The sequence below is a fragment of the Palaemon carinicauda genome, chromosome 17, assembly GCF_036898095.1.
Source record: "Palaemon carinicauda isolate YSFRI2023 chromosome 17, ASM3689809v2, whole genome shotgun sequence".
NCBI classification, from domain to species: domain Eukaryota; kingdom Metazoa; phylum Arthropoda; class Malacostraca; order Decapoda; family Palaemonidae; genus Palaemon; species Palaemon carinicauda.
This window is the reverse complement of record NC_090741.1, coordinates 63,784,129-63,800,380: the sequence shown is the minus strand read 5'-3', so window position 1 is coordinate 63,800,380 and position 16,252 is coordinate 63,784,129. Positions and strand designations below refer to the sequence as shown.

Here is a 16,252-nt window from a genome sequence, read left to right as displayed (position 1 = left end):
TCAGTGAGGAAAGGAAATAAATTAGCTACAAGAGACGCAATAAACAATTAAAATAAAATATTTCAAGAACAGTAACAACATTGAAATAAATCTTTCATATATAAACTTTAAAAACTTCAGAATAACAAGAGGAAGAAAAATATAAAGAATAGTACGCCCGAGTGTACCCTCAAACAAGTGAACTCTAACCCAAAACATTGGAAGACCATGGTACAGAGGCTATGGCACTACCCAAGACTAGAGAACAGTGGTTTGATTTTGTAGTGTTCTTCTCCTTGAAGAGCTTACCATAGCTAAAGAATCTCTTCTACCCTTGCCAAAGAGGAAAGTAGCCACTTAACAACTAAAGTGCAGTAGTTAACCCCTTGAACGAAAAAGAATTGTTTGGTAATCTCAGTGTTGTAAGGTGTATGAGGACAGAGGAGACTTCGGAAAGAATAGGTGTATGTGTAGCCTAAGGAAAAAGGTACCATAACCAGAGAGAGGAATCCAATGTAGTACTGTCTAGCCAGTCAAAGTACCCAATAACTCTCCAGTGGTAGTATCTCAACGGGTGGCTGGTGCCATGGCCAACCTACTACCTTTACTATCTTATATCAAGTAAAGATATTTTAGAAATTAGTATTGTATGCAGAACAGAGTAAAATATCTTATTCAGAGAGTTACTCTTCCTTTAGTGGCCTTAAAGAGTAAGAAAGCTAGAATTTTCTTTCTACAAAGGAACCCTATATTGTTTTAAGATTGTCTTTTAATATAGGGCCTAGCTGCCATACAAGTAAACATTTTGCATTATCAGGAATGCTATTTTCTTTTATAAATAATGAACATTTATCAAAAAGGTATTTTTTTCTCTATAGAACTTAGAACTGTTATTAAGAAAAATTGTTTGTCTATAATAGAAATTTTATTAATGAGAAACCTGGCCTTTTAGAAAATTTGACATTATAACACCAAAATGTATGGCCTTTTAGACAAAGAATATCAAAACCTATCAATTAAGAGACATTCTATCATTGAAAGAGACTCTTTAGCTATGGTAAGCAGCTCTTCTAGGAGAAGGACACTCCAAAATCCATTGTTCCTACTAGTCTTGGGTAGTGCCATAGCCTCTGTACCATGGTCTTCCACTGTTTTGGGTTAGAGTTTTCTTACTTGAGGGTATATTCGGGCACACTATTCTGTTTTATTTCTCTTGGTCTTGTTTTGTTAAAGCTTTTATAGTTTATGCAGTAAATGTTTATTTTAATGTTGTTACTGTTCTTAAAATATTTTATTTTTCCTTGTTTCCTTTTCTCACTGAGCTATTTTCCCTGTTGGGGACCTTGGGCTTATAGCATCCTGCTTTTCCAACTAGGGTTGTAGCTCAGCAAGTAGTAATATTAATAATAATGATAATGAAAAAGCACCTGATCTTACTGTTAAATGGCGATATCTTAGAGTGAGGGATGGATTTACAGTCAAAGGAAATTGACTATTATCATTTAAAAAGCTAACCTTTTAGTAGCCCATGACATTTTATAGTAAAATGAATGATTAGAATTTCAGCCCTGAAACGTACAGCCTTGCAATATGAATACTCTACTATTAGTTAATCTTTCTGTGACAAACAGAACTGGGCTGAAAGGATTGCTCTTATATGAGACTGGGAATAGATGTAGGACTAAGTTAGAGAAGATGGAATGCGCGATTGAGTGCATTATACAAATTAATGTAAAATGAAAAGGCCAAGAGCAATGCAGTTGGATTCTAAATGGACATTACAGAATGCATGCGCTCCATATAAAATTCACAAAACGTACCGTAGATGTAAGCAACGATGACAACTTCCAATAAACAGAGCAGCAGGAGGGAGTGCTTGGTGCTGGAAGAGTCAAGCATGTCAAAAATCTCCTTCCCTCCCTTCATTGTCATGGGGATTCCGAGGAGGAATAACACGAAACAGCATGCGGCTATGACAGCGACGTAGCGCTGGCGCAAAATGTGCCATTCATCAAACAGGGCCGTCATTACCGTTTCCACAATCATAAGCTGGGTAGGAGTGTCAAAACCATTATCAGATGGAGGAGATGCTTTAAAGTAATACTAATAAATATAAAAATATAGACTTTCCACTAACAGGAAACAGCTCACAGCTGGGAGAATGACATAGTGCAGGCACAAAATGCGGTATTCGTCGAACATGGCTGTGGTTATTGTCTCCACCATCATGAGCTGGGTAGGATTGTCAAAATTGTTAAGTAATGGAGGAGATGCATTAAAGTAATACTAATAAATATAGAAGAATAGACTTTCCACCAACAGGAAACAGCTCGCGGTAGGGAGAATGACAGTGCTGGCACAAAATGCGGCATTTGTCGAACAGGGCCGTGGTTACCGTTTCCATCATCATGAGCTGGGTAGAAGTGTCAAAATTGTTAAGAGATGGAGGAGATGCATTAAAGTAACACTAGTAAATATAGAAAAATAGACTTTCCACCAACAGGAAACGGCTCGTGGCAGGGAGAATGACATAGTGCTGCCACAAAATGCAGCATTCGTTGAACAGGACCGTGGTTACCGTTTCCATCATCATGAGCTGGGTAGAAGTGTCAAAATTGTTAAGAGATGGAAGAGATGCATTAAAGTAATACTAATAAATATAGAAAAATAGACTTTCCACCAACAGGAAACGGCTCGCGGCAGGGAGATTGACATAGGAATGGCACAAAATGCGGCATTCATCAATCAGGGCCGTGGTTACCGTTTCCATCATCATGAGCTGGGTAGAAGTGTCAAGATCATTATCAAATGGAGGAAGTGCATTAAAGTAATATTATTATATATAAAAATATAAACTTTCCACGAACACGAAATAGCTTGTGGCTATGACAGCGTCGTAGCTCCGGAACAAAATGTGGTTACCATTTCCACCATCATGAGCTGGGTAGAAGTGCCTAAATTGGTATTAGATAGATAAAATGCTTTAGATGAATCCTAATGTATATAGAAATATAAACTTCTTTCCACTATCATGAGCTAGGCAGGAGTGACAAAATTGATGTTAGATGTATTACATGTATTAGAGGAACCCTTATTAAAGGTAATGATGTACAGTATACTTTAGGAAATATAAACTTTCCACCATCATGAGATATGTAAAAAAGAATATAATAATTTTATGTATAGTGGCAATAATAGAGGACTGATAATGAGAGGTAATGGCAGTATACTGTTGTTATTATAGTGTTTGTTCATGAAGCTTTAATGGGTAATTTGTTGTCATAGTGATTATAGAGCCTTAGCTTACTTGGTTAACAAATCCCATAGCTAAGCTTAACTTGCCTCAATATCAAATCCCATCGTTATTTTGACATATATATATATATATATATATATATATATATATATATATATATATATATATATATATATATATATATATATATATATATATATATATATATATATATTCTAGCAAACAGATATCAGCTAATAGCAAAACTTTATCGTACTTGACTATCAAATTTTATAGCAAATGACAAAATTTTAATTATTACTTGCCCTCAAATGTCATAGGTAATTGCGAAAAAATAACTCACCCGAGCTTCTTGGCCATCAGAGATTATAGCTAACTACAAAACCTTCTTAACTTAAACCGGTTATGTAATTATAAAATCCAATGGATAATTGTGAAACCTTTTCTAACCGGGCTAAATAATCCTTGAATCAATGATAAAACCTTATTTTACCAGACTTTCAAATACCATAGCTATATAAAAAGCTTAACTTACATGGCTAGCAATCCCCCATATATCAATATTTTTTTTTTCACTTGACTAGCGAATCCTATAGCTAATGTGGAAACTTTAACTTACTTGAATATCAAATACTAAAGTTCATTCCAAGACCTTAACTTTTCCCTAGCCATGAAACCCGGTTGCTAACTGCAAAACTTGAACTTAACCCAATTCTTCTTCACCTTAGGGGTTAACTACTGTACTGTAATTGTTCAGTGGCTACTATCCTCTTGGTAAGGGTAGAAGAGAGACTTCAGCTATGGTAAGCAGCTCTTCTAGGAGAAGGACACTCCAAAATCAAACCATTGTGCTCTAGTCGTGGGTAGTGCCATAGCCTCTGTACCATGGTCTTCCACTGTCTTGGGTTAGAGTTCTTTTGCTTGAGGGTACACTCGGGCACACTTCTATCTAATTTCTCTTCCTCTTGTTTTGTTAAAGTTTTTTATAGTTTTTATAGGAAATATTTATTTTAATGTTGTTACTATACTTAGAATATTTTATTTTTCTTCATTTCCTTTCCTCACTGGACTATTTTCCCTGTTGGGGCCCCTGGGCTTATAGCATCCTGCTTTTCCAACTAGGGTTGTAGCTTAGCATTTAATGATAATAATGATAATAACAATAATAATAATAATATTCTGACTTCCAAATGCTATAGCAATCCTAGCTATCTAATCACATAGTTAATTGTCAAATCGTAAATTAGCTGATTATCATTTCCTATACCTTATTACAAAACCTTAGCTTACCTGGGTATCAAATCCAAGGACCAGAACCATAATGAAGAAGAGCAAGGACCAGAGACCCCCATTTCCTATTCCTGAGACTAGTGCAGGAAATACGATGAAGACCAGATATGGGGAGTTTTCATTGTCTTTCAGAAACTTTTCTGACATGCAAACGGAAGTGCTGAAGACGACGTACGCACAGTATACAGATGTAAAACTATCAAGCAAGCATACTATAATGGTATCTCTGTAACAGAAACAGAAGTATATGGACATGAGATATCTGTAGACTGCTACAATAAGGGATTTTTGTCTGACCACAAGATTAAACTAATTTCCAGTTGAAGTAAGAAGAAATTATGTGAATTGAAAATGCCAGAAAAATTATTGTTTTTCTCACTATCTTTGGCTCAGGCACTTCAGTTAAACTTCATTAATGAATTCATAGGAAAAGCAAATGAATTGATAATGTTCCAAAGGAGAAAACTTTAATAAAGACCATCTCGAATTATAGAGAATTTGTACATGAACTTGCAGATCTGTGATAATTTTTCATAAGCCAATAATTCAGTGCTATATTGTACTTAAACTTAGGGCACTAGCCATAAGTTAAGTTTCCATTGCAGTCTCAAGTTTACCCCATGGGATTTTCACCTCATTTTCAAATAATTATGAGATGGAATAGAATGTGCAGTATATTCAATAGCCACATATGAACAAAGTAGATATATAACCAACACTTTGAAAATGTATTACATCAGAGGTAAGAGTTATTCTATTTGATTTTTTATTGTACTACATAACATTGTATATTTAGGTGTATCTAAATTCAGAAAATGAATTATTCCATTACATTGAAAAGACTAAAAGCTAATTTAAGGCATAAAAGTAATTTGCTGTCTTTACGTCAGTAACATTTATCTCAACTTTATTAAAAAAAAAAAAATCAATAAATTTAACTCAAACTTTAAGTCAATTATTGTAGAAACCCCAAACGTGAAAAATTTATGGAAATTCCAGTAAAACGGACCCAAATGTAATTTACCATAAGAATAGACCACAAGAAAAATATATTTCCTTACCTGAGAATATTCTGATTTATCTTATTGTAAGAGGCAATTGTTGTAATACCACCCTGGGCAATACCCAGGGAGTAAATAACCTGTGCAGAGGCATCAATCCACACGCTTGTATTCGTCTGAATATGTGTCCAATTGATTTCCAGAAAGTTTGTAAGTAGATAGCAGGGTGGCGATGAAATACTATTATTATTGCCCTTATCCTGATTGCCAACACCTGAGAGAAAATTTATTTAAATTTAGTTGTAGGATCTGATTGACTTGCAGGAAGTTTAAGGTAGCGAGTAGGGGTGAGGTGAAATCGAATTGTCAACAGCTGAGAGAATATTCATCTAAAGTTAGTAATAAGGTCTGATTGAATTGCAGGAAGTTTTCAGGTAGAGAGTATGGCTGCACTGAAGTCGAATTGTCAACAGCTGAGAGAATATTCATCTAAAGTTAGTAATAAGGTCTGATTGAATTGCAGGAAGTTTTCAGGTAGAGAGTATGGCTGCACTGAAGTCGAATTGTCAACAGCTGAGAGAAAATTCATCTAAATTAAAAGATAAGGTCTGATTGATTTGCAGGAAAGTTTTCAGGTAGTGACTAAGGCTACAGTAAAGTTGAATTGTCAACAGCTGAGAGAAAATTCATCTAAAGTTAGTGATAAGATCCTATTGACTTGCATGAAGTTTTCAGGTAGTGAGTAGAGCGACAGTGAAGTCGAATTGTCAAAAGCTATGAAAGAATGCATCTAAAGTTAGTAATAACGTCCTATTGACTTGCAGGAAGTTTTCAGGTAGAGAGTAGAGCTGCAGTGAAGTCGAATTGTCAACAGCTGAGAGAAAATTCATCCAGAGTTAGTAATAAGATCTGACTGACTTTCAGGAAGTTTTCACGTAGAGAGTAGGGCTGAAGTGAATTCGAATTGTCAATAGCTGAGAGAAAATTCATCTAAAGATAGTAATAACGTCTGATTAACTTACAGGAAGTTTTTAGGCAGTGAGTAGGGTAGCAGTGAAGTCGAATTGTCAATAGCTGAGAGAGAATTCATGTAAAGTTAGTAATAAGGTCTGATTGACTTGCAAGAAGTTCTCGGGTAGTGAGTAATGTTGGGGTGAAGTCGAATTGACAACAGCTGATAGAGAATTCATCTAAAGTTAGAAGTAAGATGTAATAGACTGGCAAGAAGTTTTCAAATAGAGAGTAGGGCTGCAGTGAAGACGAATTGTCAACAGCTGAAAGAGAATTAATCTAAAGTTAGTTATACGGTCTGATTGACTTGCAAGAAGTTTTCAGATAGAGAGTAGGGCTGAGTGAAGTCGAATTGTCAACAGCTGAAAGAAAATTAATCTAAAGTTAGTATTAAGGTCTGATTGACTTGCAAGAAGTTCTCAGGGAGAGAGAGTAGGGTTGGAGTGAAGTCGAATTGTCAATGGCAGAGAGAAAATTCATCTAAACTTAGTAATAAGGTCTGATTGTCTTGCAGGAGATTTTCAGATAGAGAGTAGTGCTGAGGTGAGGTTGGATTGTCAACAGCTGAGAGAAAATTCATTTAAAGTTAGTAGTAAGTTCTGATTGACTTGCAGGAAGTTTTCAGGTAGAGAGTAGGGCTGTAGTGAAGTTGAATTATCAAGAGCTGAGAGAAAATTCTTTTAAAGTTAGTAATAAGGTCTGATTGACTTGCAGGAAGTTTTCAGGTAGAGAGTAGGGCTGCGGTGAAGTCGAATTATTAACAGCTGAGAGAAAATTCTTTTAAAGATAGTGATAATTTTTGATTGACTTGCAGGAAGTTTTCAGGTAGAGAGTAGATCTGAGGTGAAGTTGAATTACCAACAGGTGAGAGGAAATTAATCGGAAGTTAGTAATAAGGTCTGTTTCACTTGCAGGAAGTTTTCAGGTAGAGAGTAGGGCTGCGGTGAAGTCGAATTATGTTAGAAAATAACTTGTATTGATGTGCCAAAATCTGAAGAGGCTATCAAGTGTTACATGAGCATTCAGAGTACAGAGTAGGATTGAAGGCATTGAATGAAAGTAAACATTATGTAGACATTTTTGCAAGTTTAGAGTATCATATAACAAAAACCTCTAATCATCTTCAAAACAACTTTTTGATCAATGTTACACATCTTAATAATTTTAATAACTTCAATAAGAGTAATAGTAATAATATATACAATAATAGTAATAATTCTCATAATTTTGATAATCATTGTCATTTTATTGATTTTAATAATATTAATTTCAATAATTTCATAATTTTAATAATTCTGATATTAATAATAATTTCAATAATAATAATGATTTTGATAATTTTGATATTTATATTACTCTCTCTCTCTCTCTTTCTCTCTCTCTCTCTCTCTCTCTCTCTCTCTCTCTCTCTCTATTATTATTATTATTATCATCATCATCATCATCATCATTGAAATCATCAAAATCAAAGCTCAAATTCATGAATGACACATCACAACTGAAATGCAAGTAAACCAAACCAGGGAAACCTACTCCAAACATAGATGAAGGCCATGATGACATACGGGTAGAACACGGTGAAGATCAAAACCTTGCTCGTGTTCCTCACTCCTTTAGCTAAACACACGAAGATCAGGAACCAAGCCGCTGCTAAGGCAAAAACCATCTCTACGTGGATAGCACCCGCTTCGAGATCACCCCCGTTTTCTGTTGGCTGGTCGATAATATTCCCTCTGAGATCACAACGGTTTTCTGTAATGTTTTCTGTTGACGTCCGGAGAACAACGTGCCTGTAGTGATGATGATGCTGGTGAGGCAAAGTGTTTATGTCGATGGTATGACCTTAGAATGACCTGAAAATTTAATGCTTATGTGAAAGAGGAGTAAAGTGGGGAGAAATATGTGTGTGTGTATATATAACGGATTTTGAGCGAAGCGAAAAATCTATTTTTGGGTGAGTTGGCCATGTCGTCCTGATGGAAGTTCCTATTAGTAGCTTCCTAAGGGATATATATATAGTACAGTGATATTCCAAGAGAATTTTACCTTTAGGTCTCCAGAATTCTAACTCCTGGCGCGAATATCCTTAAATTTTCTCTCAAGGATATTGCATAATATTAGGGGACATATTCTTGACACGCCACATAGCAATCTGCACCCCGAATAGCGTTTACACTTCGAGGGGGAAAGTGGCAGAATTAGAAGGAGAGCCGTATCAAGGTTACCCTAGTTCCCATACTACTATTGAGTATCACAACAGCACCATATCCAAGATGGCGGACATTCCTTGTAGCATTGAGCATGGTGCTACAGATACAGTATTTCCGAAGGGATACTATGAAGATCTTTTCTTTTTGAAAAGAAGGGTGAGCCCATCAGGACGACATGGCCATCTCACCCAAAAATAGATTTTTCGCTTCACTCAAAATCCGTTTTTTGGGCTCAAGCCATGTCGTCCTGATGGAAGCAAACCAGAGCATTAATGTATCTGTGGATTTTCATCAGTGCCTTAACCTTGGGACAGCATTTCTATGATCATTTGGACCATCTGAGACAAGTGACGTTACCGTTATCCGTCATCATCACCAATCATAAACAATGTTAGTGCTTCCTGTCCCTTACAGGGAAGAGTCATTTTAGACGGTAGAAAAGGGGTCTCAAGGTTATCATATATTGTATGAACAAACATAAGTATACACTGAATATACAAACAGTCTCATAGTTTGTATATATTGCTGAACCAATATCAGTGTCCATTATATCCATTGTTTGCAAGCATACAATGATATGAAGAATACTTACATCAGTAAGTCAAAGAACTCTGGCATCTTAAACATGCAATTGTCAGGCGAATTAGGACGCAATTACATTCTAATAGACATTTATATCTAATAAATTACTAAATGAATTAACAAGTAAAACGAATGTAGCATGATAACGGAATTATACATGTAACATATACAGAAATTATATTTCCTTTTTGAAAGGGAAGAAATGGTGAGTGCCGCTCTCAGACTGAAGAAAAGTTTATAATAAAATTTCTCTTCATAATTTCTGTACCTGTTTTATTCTATCAACACTGTGTACTACGTACACACGGCACTAGTGCTATCTGTATAATTCCACACCTGAGATTTTGAACAGAGTTAGTGTCACCATGGTAACACTCATTCAAAAGGAGGTCACACTAAAAGTGATGACCCCTTCTCCCTTTAATTGACAGTCCCAGTCAATTAACTGTTCATTGCAGAGTTAGACGACAGGTTTTAATACACTACCTGCCGCCACCACATAATGCTTCAGTTCATGGCCCTGCTTAGCATAGTATTTGTAGAACACTCTGGATGATTTCCATCCAGTATATGAGCGAAGCCGCTCAAAGTCCATATACTGAAAAAAGTTCAGTGATGAAGCAATTTTTCTTGAATCATGACCTGCGGGAGTACTGTCAGGATCTGTTCTACGAATAAAGTAGGTGAGTTTCGCCCTCAGTTGTTTTAGGGATAAGTTTGATCCAGAGGTTTCTCCTTTAAAGAGCTGTCCTCCCCTGAAGTCTGAAGTTCTACAAAGATAGACCTTTAGACACTCTACAGGACATAGAGAGACATCTTCCTTCAGAGGGCAGATTCTCCAGGGACCCCACCTCTTAGTGGGTAGCTCGTTCTTAGCAAGAAAGGTTGGATCAGGAAAGAGATTCAGTTCTCCCGCTTCTGTGAACTGAATGTGGCCCTCATCTCTAGATAGGGCCACTATTTCACTTGAGGAAACAATCTTTATTGTTCACAGATGAGGCATAATGCAGGACCTTGTCCAAAGACCATAAGATGGGCTTTGGTGGTGGTGCAGGCCTAAGCCTTGCACATGCCTTCGGAATCTTATTAAAGATTTCATTCACCAGATCCACTTGAAAGGCCTATAGAAGAGATCTAGTCAAGGCTGACATGCACGTAGGTGGACAAAGAAAGACAGACAGAAGTTCATTCAAATTGCTTTCGGACCTTTTGCTTTTACAAAAGCAACCCACTTTTTCCAAGAAGACTCATATTGTCTTCTCGTTGACTTAGACTTGTATTCTTCTAAGAATTCTATATTGCCTTCTGAGATCCCAAATCTTTTCCTAATCACTAGGGCAAGAAAATCATGAAATGAAGGGTTCGGCTTCTCTGTGATAAATCGAAGGCAATTAACTGCTGAACCTTCTGAGATAGTCCTGGGTTCAGAACTAGGGCCAGCCTCAGCTTCAGTTCCTTCACTAAAGGGAACAGATTGCTCTTGGGCTACTTGGGAGCCAACAGAGCCACTCCTCCCTAGAAGGATCTCAGCATATTGAGGACCTTCAGCCGGAGATCGGCTGTGATCTCCACTAGAGGATCCTCATATGGGGTTACAAATTGAGGTAGTATCTTGAAGACTCTCGTGATGAAGAGGTCGATCTGCAGCTCGGGGACTTGTTCCCATCTGGGGAAGAATAGGTCTGCATCTGTGGACCATTCTAACTATATCGGCTTGAGCCCGAGTAGAGCATCCACTGTCACATTGTGGATAGATTACGCATGAACTGCTGACAGGTGTCATCCCTTTAGGTAAGGGATGGTTAACGTCACCTAGACTGTATGAGACGTTCTTTAGCATTGTCGATTCAGACGTCTCATTATCGCTTCGGTGTCCCAGATCAGCCTTAGGATGTCTGATCTGGGTGGAGAGAGTTTCCCCACTCATGACAGGACCAATATGGTCTTGGAACTTTTGGTCTTTGACCCCTGTTAGAGGAGCAATTAAGGAAGGACCAATATCAGTCTTTTTAGATCTCTTCAAGTGTTTGATGCGTATCTTCTCCAGACTCTTAACGCATCTTTCAGCTGTGCTCTTAGCACTGGGTCTGTCACTATTGTGAACTGGAGAGAGTTGAGAACTCCTCCCTGTTAGCATCTTGGAATCCTGACTGATTACCAGAGTCTCTTGACCGACCCTGCGACCTCCTTTTACATCCCCAAGTGAAAGGAGAGTTGGTGTGACCACATGTTTCAATGGTTTTTCAACCATTAAAGCCTTTGAGCTGGAGAGAATCGAGACTTCTTGAGGCTTATGTTGCATCCCCGATGTTCCAGGAACCGGAACACTTCCTTGGATGCTCATAGACCAGCCACTACGGGTGCTTCCCACCCCAGCCTTTAGTCCAGGTACATCGTTGCCTGAACCATTTCTAGGCTTGGTTTTTGCGTGACTGTGTCTGGTAATCCCGTGAAGATACTTAGGACTGTGTCTAGTCCGACAAGTATCTTTCCTAAGATCTACGTTGTCCTCTGTAACTTGAATCCTAGGTAAGAGGGGAGGGGGTGACTGACTGTAAGTTGCCAATAGACATCTTTCAGGTCTGACAAGACTGCGAACACCCCTTTTTGAAACAGGGTCCTTATGTTCAAAAGGATTAACATTCTGAACTTGCAGTTTTATTTGAACTTGTTGAGTGGCGACAAGTCCAGAATGACTCTGAGTTTTCTTGAGTCCTTCTTGTGAACACCAAACAGCCTTCCCTGGAATTCGATGGACTATAGTTTCCTTACCACCTGTATGCTCTAGAGCTCTAAGGTATATTCTTCCAGGAGGGTTTTGGAGTGTAGGAAGAGTTGAGGAAATGATGGTGGAGGCATGTCTATCTCCCATCTTAGTCCCATCTTGATTAGGCCTTGGACCCAAGGATCGAAGGTCCAGGGATCCTGAAGGAACCTCCCTCCTACCAGAAGCATCTCTTTGCTTCGAATGATCAGTAGGCTCATATATTCGACCACCTGCCTGTGGCACCGCGGTCACTGTAACTGTAGGATGTTGTTGAACAGCCCGAGGTATATTTCCAGACTTTGCCGTCTTCCTTTTAGGTTGGGGACCCACGACCGTGGAAGACTTTCTCTTTGAAAAGATGCCCCACTTTTGGAGAAGTCCTATGTTCTCCGTGGTGGCTTTCTTAATCACCTTTCTAACTACCTCGTCTGGAAAGAGGTCTTTACCCCAGATGATGGAAGATATTAGCTTCCTGGTTTCCTGTTTCACTTTTGCAACAGCAAACACAAACTCCCTACAGGCTCTCCTAGCCTTCATAAAGGCATAAAGGTCTTTTACTAAGGTAGCCATATGCATTTTGGCCAAGACCATGAGCATGTCTGGGGTACTTTGGTGGGTTGAACACAACTCTATGTAGTTTTGTAGGGATAGGGAGGCTGCAAGTCTCTCCTTTGTCTCTGGTTCATTATACAAGAGAAACTCGGATAGTTTAGGGAGATTCTCGTTAAACTGTCGAGTGGCGACATCCGCATCTAGTCTTCCTACTGAAAAGGTTAAGTGGACTTCCTTCCAGTCCTTCTCCTGTTTGGGAAAGGCTAGTGACAGGCTTGCACTCCTCGAGTGCAGGACATGGTCTACCTGCCTCCACTGCCTTGGCAACAGATTTAAATGCCTTCCACATAAAGGGGAATGAAATTGAAACAGGAGCAAGAAAGGAAGGGTGTCTGTTACCTAGTGTGAAAACTTTCGACACCGAGTAACATGCCTTTTTCAGGCTACTTGACAAGATAGCCTGTGCCTTATCATGGTTGAGAATCATGACCTCCTTCGATTCCGTTTCTTTTCTTGACGTTTGTTCATGCTTCAGTCGAATGAAACAATTAGGGAAAGCGTCAAAGCTTGGACAAAACTCGAGTTTGTCCAAAGGAACAGAACCCATCTTCTCCGAGATGTAGAATTTGCCGTTTAAAATCGGCATAAGCTCCGCAAACCTCCAGGGATTGGTTTTGGAGCATGTCAGAAGGTCTTGATCTATGGGTCGTTTGTATGACCCCTGGGGAGCGACAAGTGGAGCTTCAAAGAGCTCTATCTTGCATTTTGCTTCCTGCTTTTCGTCTTGTTTGCGAAATTTTTCTATTAAATCTTTCACTTGGGCCCATAATTGGTCCATTCCATCTAATAGAGGGGTAGGAGGTGAAGATGTCAATGTCAGTGGCTCTAGAGCCGGCACAGACGGAAACAATTCCAACACAACATTCTCCCCCTCTTCCCGTGGGGGCTTCCTGCCCTCCGTCCCAAAGGCTATCTGGCCGCCGGGAGGTGTGAATCGTGCGTGGGGCACCACTATTTCCTTACTTGCTTTCGGAAATAGTAGGTTACGCATCCTATCATTAGGTAGGTATGGACCCGGAGAGATTTTCTTGAAGCCTCTCACCTAGTTACGTAGTTGTTACGAGCTGCATCCCTAGACTCTATCGACTTGGGATTCTCGAAACCCTCTGACATTAGGGTCCGACATACATTGCAAACCTGCGGGTTCCAACAATGTAGGGATTCGGATATAATATTTATTGCAGGGGGCATGAAGCCTGCATGTATTATGACCGTAAAAACACTTACTCTTGATATTGCAGAAAACTTCAACACATGTCATCTGGGGTTCCTCTTGTAAAGAAAGGAAAGCCGAATGAGTATACAATTGATTGTCTCACTGATAAGCAATATGTAAAAGTCATCTTTTAACTGAAATAGCATAGGATATTAAGATAGAAAGGGATAGTAGATGACGCATACTTGTGTATCCCCTGTAAGCAAATGCTGTTACCTCCCCTCAGTATTAACTATAAGGAGATTCCTCTATCAAGGGAACTCCAACGAAAGGGTTCTAACCCCTAGGGGTAGAGAAGTGTACAAATCACTGCCCCTTTATATTCTTAACACTGTGTGGTAAGGATGACTGATTTCTAATCATAGTATTGAAGGAATTCTATTCTTTCAATATAGGAACGGTCCCAGCAGTAGCCCATACAAGGGTACCCAAGATAGATTTTTTTTTTCTTTTTTTTTATATAGCTTAGGATAGATAAGCTAGAAATGAAAAAGTAAAGACACATACATGTGTTTCCTGCCCAGCCAATTGCTCTGACCTCCCTCAAAATTAAAACCATGGATCATTCTATTTTGGAAAACCCATCGGAAGATTTCTATCCTGAAAGGATAGGTAAGTGTTACTTAATTCTAGCTTCCAGACGGTTTAAGATTGAGGATCGTTATCATTGATCATTTATTAGTGTATAGAAAGAACTTTCTCTCTTTATATGGTCTCAACTATAGGCTGCGCATGACAACATAGAGTATGTTGAAAAAATTAGGCTACTGTATAATATATACTGTAGTTTTCTGTTTGCAGTATGATCTATATTGCAAATATACTGGCTACTGTATAGTCATATACTGTAGTTCTAGCCTGCATATTGCCGGCAAGGCTAGCACCAGGGACAGTTCAGTCGACGTATTGTCGGCTGTGGTGGTGGCCGGCGAACTAGATAAGATATATATAACGCGGTTGGAAACTCCCCCCCCCCCCTGGCTGTCGGCTGCCGGCAGGTCGCCGGCTGTCGGCTTACTAGGTGCTAGAAACTAACTACTGTATAATCATACTATAGTTTTCTGTTTGCAGTATATACTATATTGCAAATTACTGGCTACTGTATAATTATATAAAATGTAGTTTAGCCAGTGTGCTGCCGTTGTGGCAAGCATCTGACGGCAGGGTCCAGCCGGCATGACACCGACTGGACTAGGAAGTATAAAAGACATATATTTGTGTATCCTACCCAGCCCGTTTGCTGTGACATCCCTTACAATATTGAATCATAGAGTTCCCTAATCAGGGAATCTCAAGGATAAGGGTTCTACCCTTTTAGGGTTAGAAGTATAATACCACCAGCCCTTAAAAAAATTTAATATTATAGGGTAAAAAGAAAACTGATTTCTAATCAGAATATTGAAGAAATTCTATTCATTCAATATAGGATTGGTCTCAGCAAACACCCGGGCAAGGATACCCAAAATATATTGGAAAATAACTACTAGTATAATATATTCAATAGTTTTCAATCTGCAGTATATCCTATACAGTACTGCAAATATATTTACTACCTGTATAAACATATACTGTAATTCAGCCGGCATATAGCCGGCCTAGCTAGTCTCTGCCGGAACAGCCAGCATTCTAGCTAAAGAGAGAGAGACAGCATGGAGTGAATGCTGCCTTATTTCTGTGTATGTATACAGCAATTAAGGATGTAAAAGTCTAATTTACTGCCTTTCTCCAGAAAGAAGGTTCAAATGGAAAGGGAGAATGTAACATTCAGGCTTCCATCCAGCCACAGTACTATCACCGGCAGAGTCCAGCCGGCACCTAGCCGGCAGGCTAGCCCCCAGCAGCACTAGTACAGTCGGCGTGCTGCCAACTGAGTCAGCACCTATCTCTGCCGGCCTGTAATACCCCAACAACAGAACTTGTGGCCAGCAGTCCAAGGGAGAAATGAAGAACCTTAGTGACAGAAGGGACTTCCCACCCACAGCCATCATGGCTGATGACGGCTGCCGACAGATGGCATGATTACTAGCAGCTTGCATAGTCGCCGGCAGCCGTCATAACCGCCGACAGTATGTAAAACACATGGTCGCTGGCAGCCAACATGGCCGCCGGCAGTTGTCATGGCTGCCTGCAGCTGGCATAGCCGCAGGCAGCTGGACAACAGCTGCAGGGAGGGAGTCTAGCCGTCCCCCACAACCCACCGGCAACGGTGAGGTTGCAGGAAGCCGGCTTAAAGAAAGACAATGGCTCAACCATCATAAAAGAACAGAGGGGGAGGGAAAAGAGTCCTGTTTGAGGTGTGAAAGGAGCCAGCAAGGTTGCCGGTCCTAC

At 39.3% G+C, this 16,252-nt stretch overlaps 2 protein-coding genes across 4 annotated transcripts in view; one reads left to right on the top strand and one right to left on the bottom strand.

The window, feature by feature from the left end:
* Positions 1-16,252, bottom strand: part of LOC137656828 (sodium- and chloride-dependent glycine transporter 1-like) — a 206,079-nt gene that overhangs the window by 4,830 nt on the left and 184,997 nt on the right. For both annotated transcript variants that reach the window (XM_068391149.1, XM_068391148.1), the window contains exons 6-9: positions 8,071-8,327; positions 5,587-5,800; positions 4,526-4,751; positions 1,800-2,028 (exon numbers count right to left, since the gene is read on the bottom strand). In XM_068391149.1, coding sequence (XP_068247250.1) covers positions 1,800-2,028; positions 4,526-4,751; positions 5,587-5,800; positions 8,071-8,327 — 926 coding nt within the window. The remainder of the gene's footprint in view (positions 1-1,799; positions 2,029-4,525; positions 4,752-5,586; positions 5,801-8,070; positions 8,328-16,252) is intronic.
* The window catches only part of LOC137656830 (probable G-protein coupled receptor Mth-like 2), a 101,733-nt gene that overhangs the window by 67,977 nt on the left and 17,504 nt on the right, over positions 1-16,252 (top strand). The window lies entirely within an intron of this gene.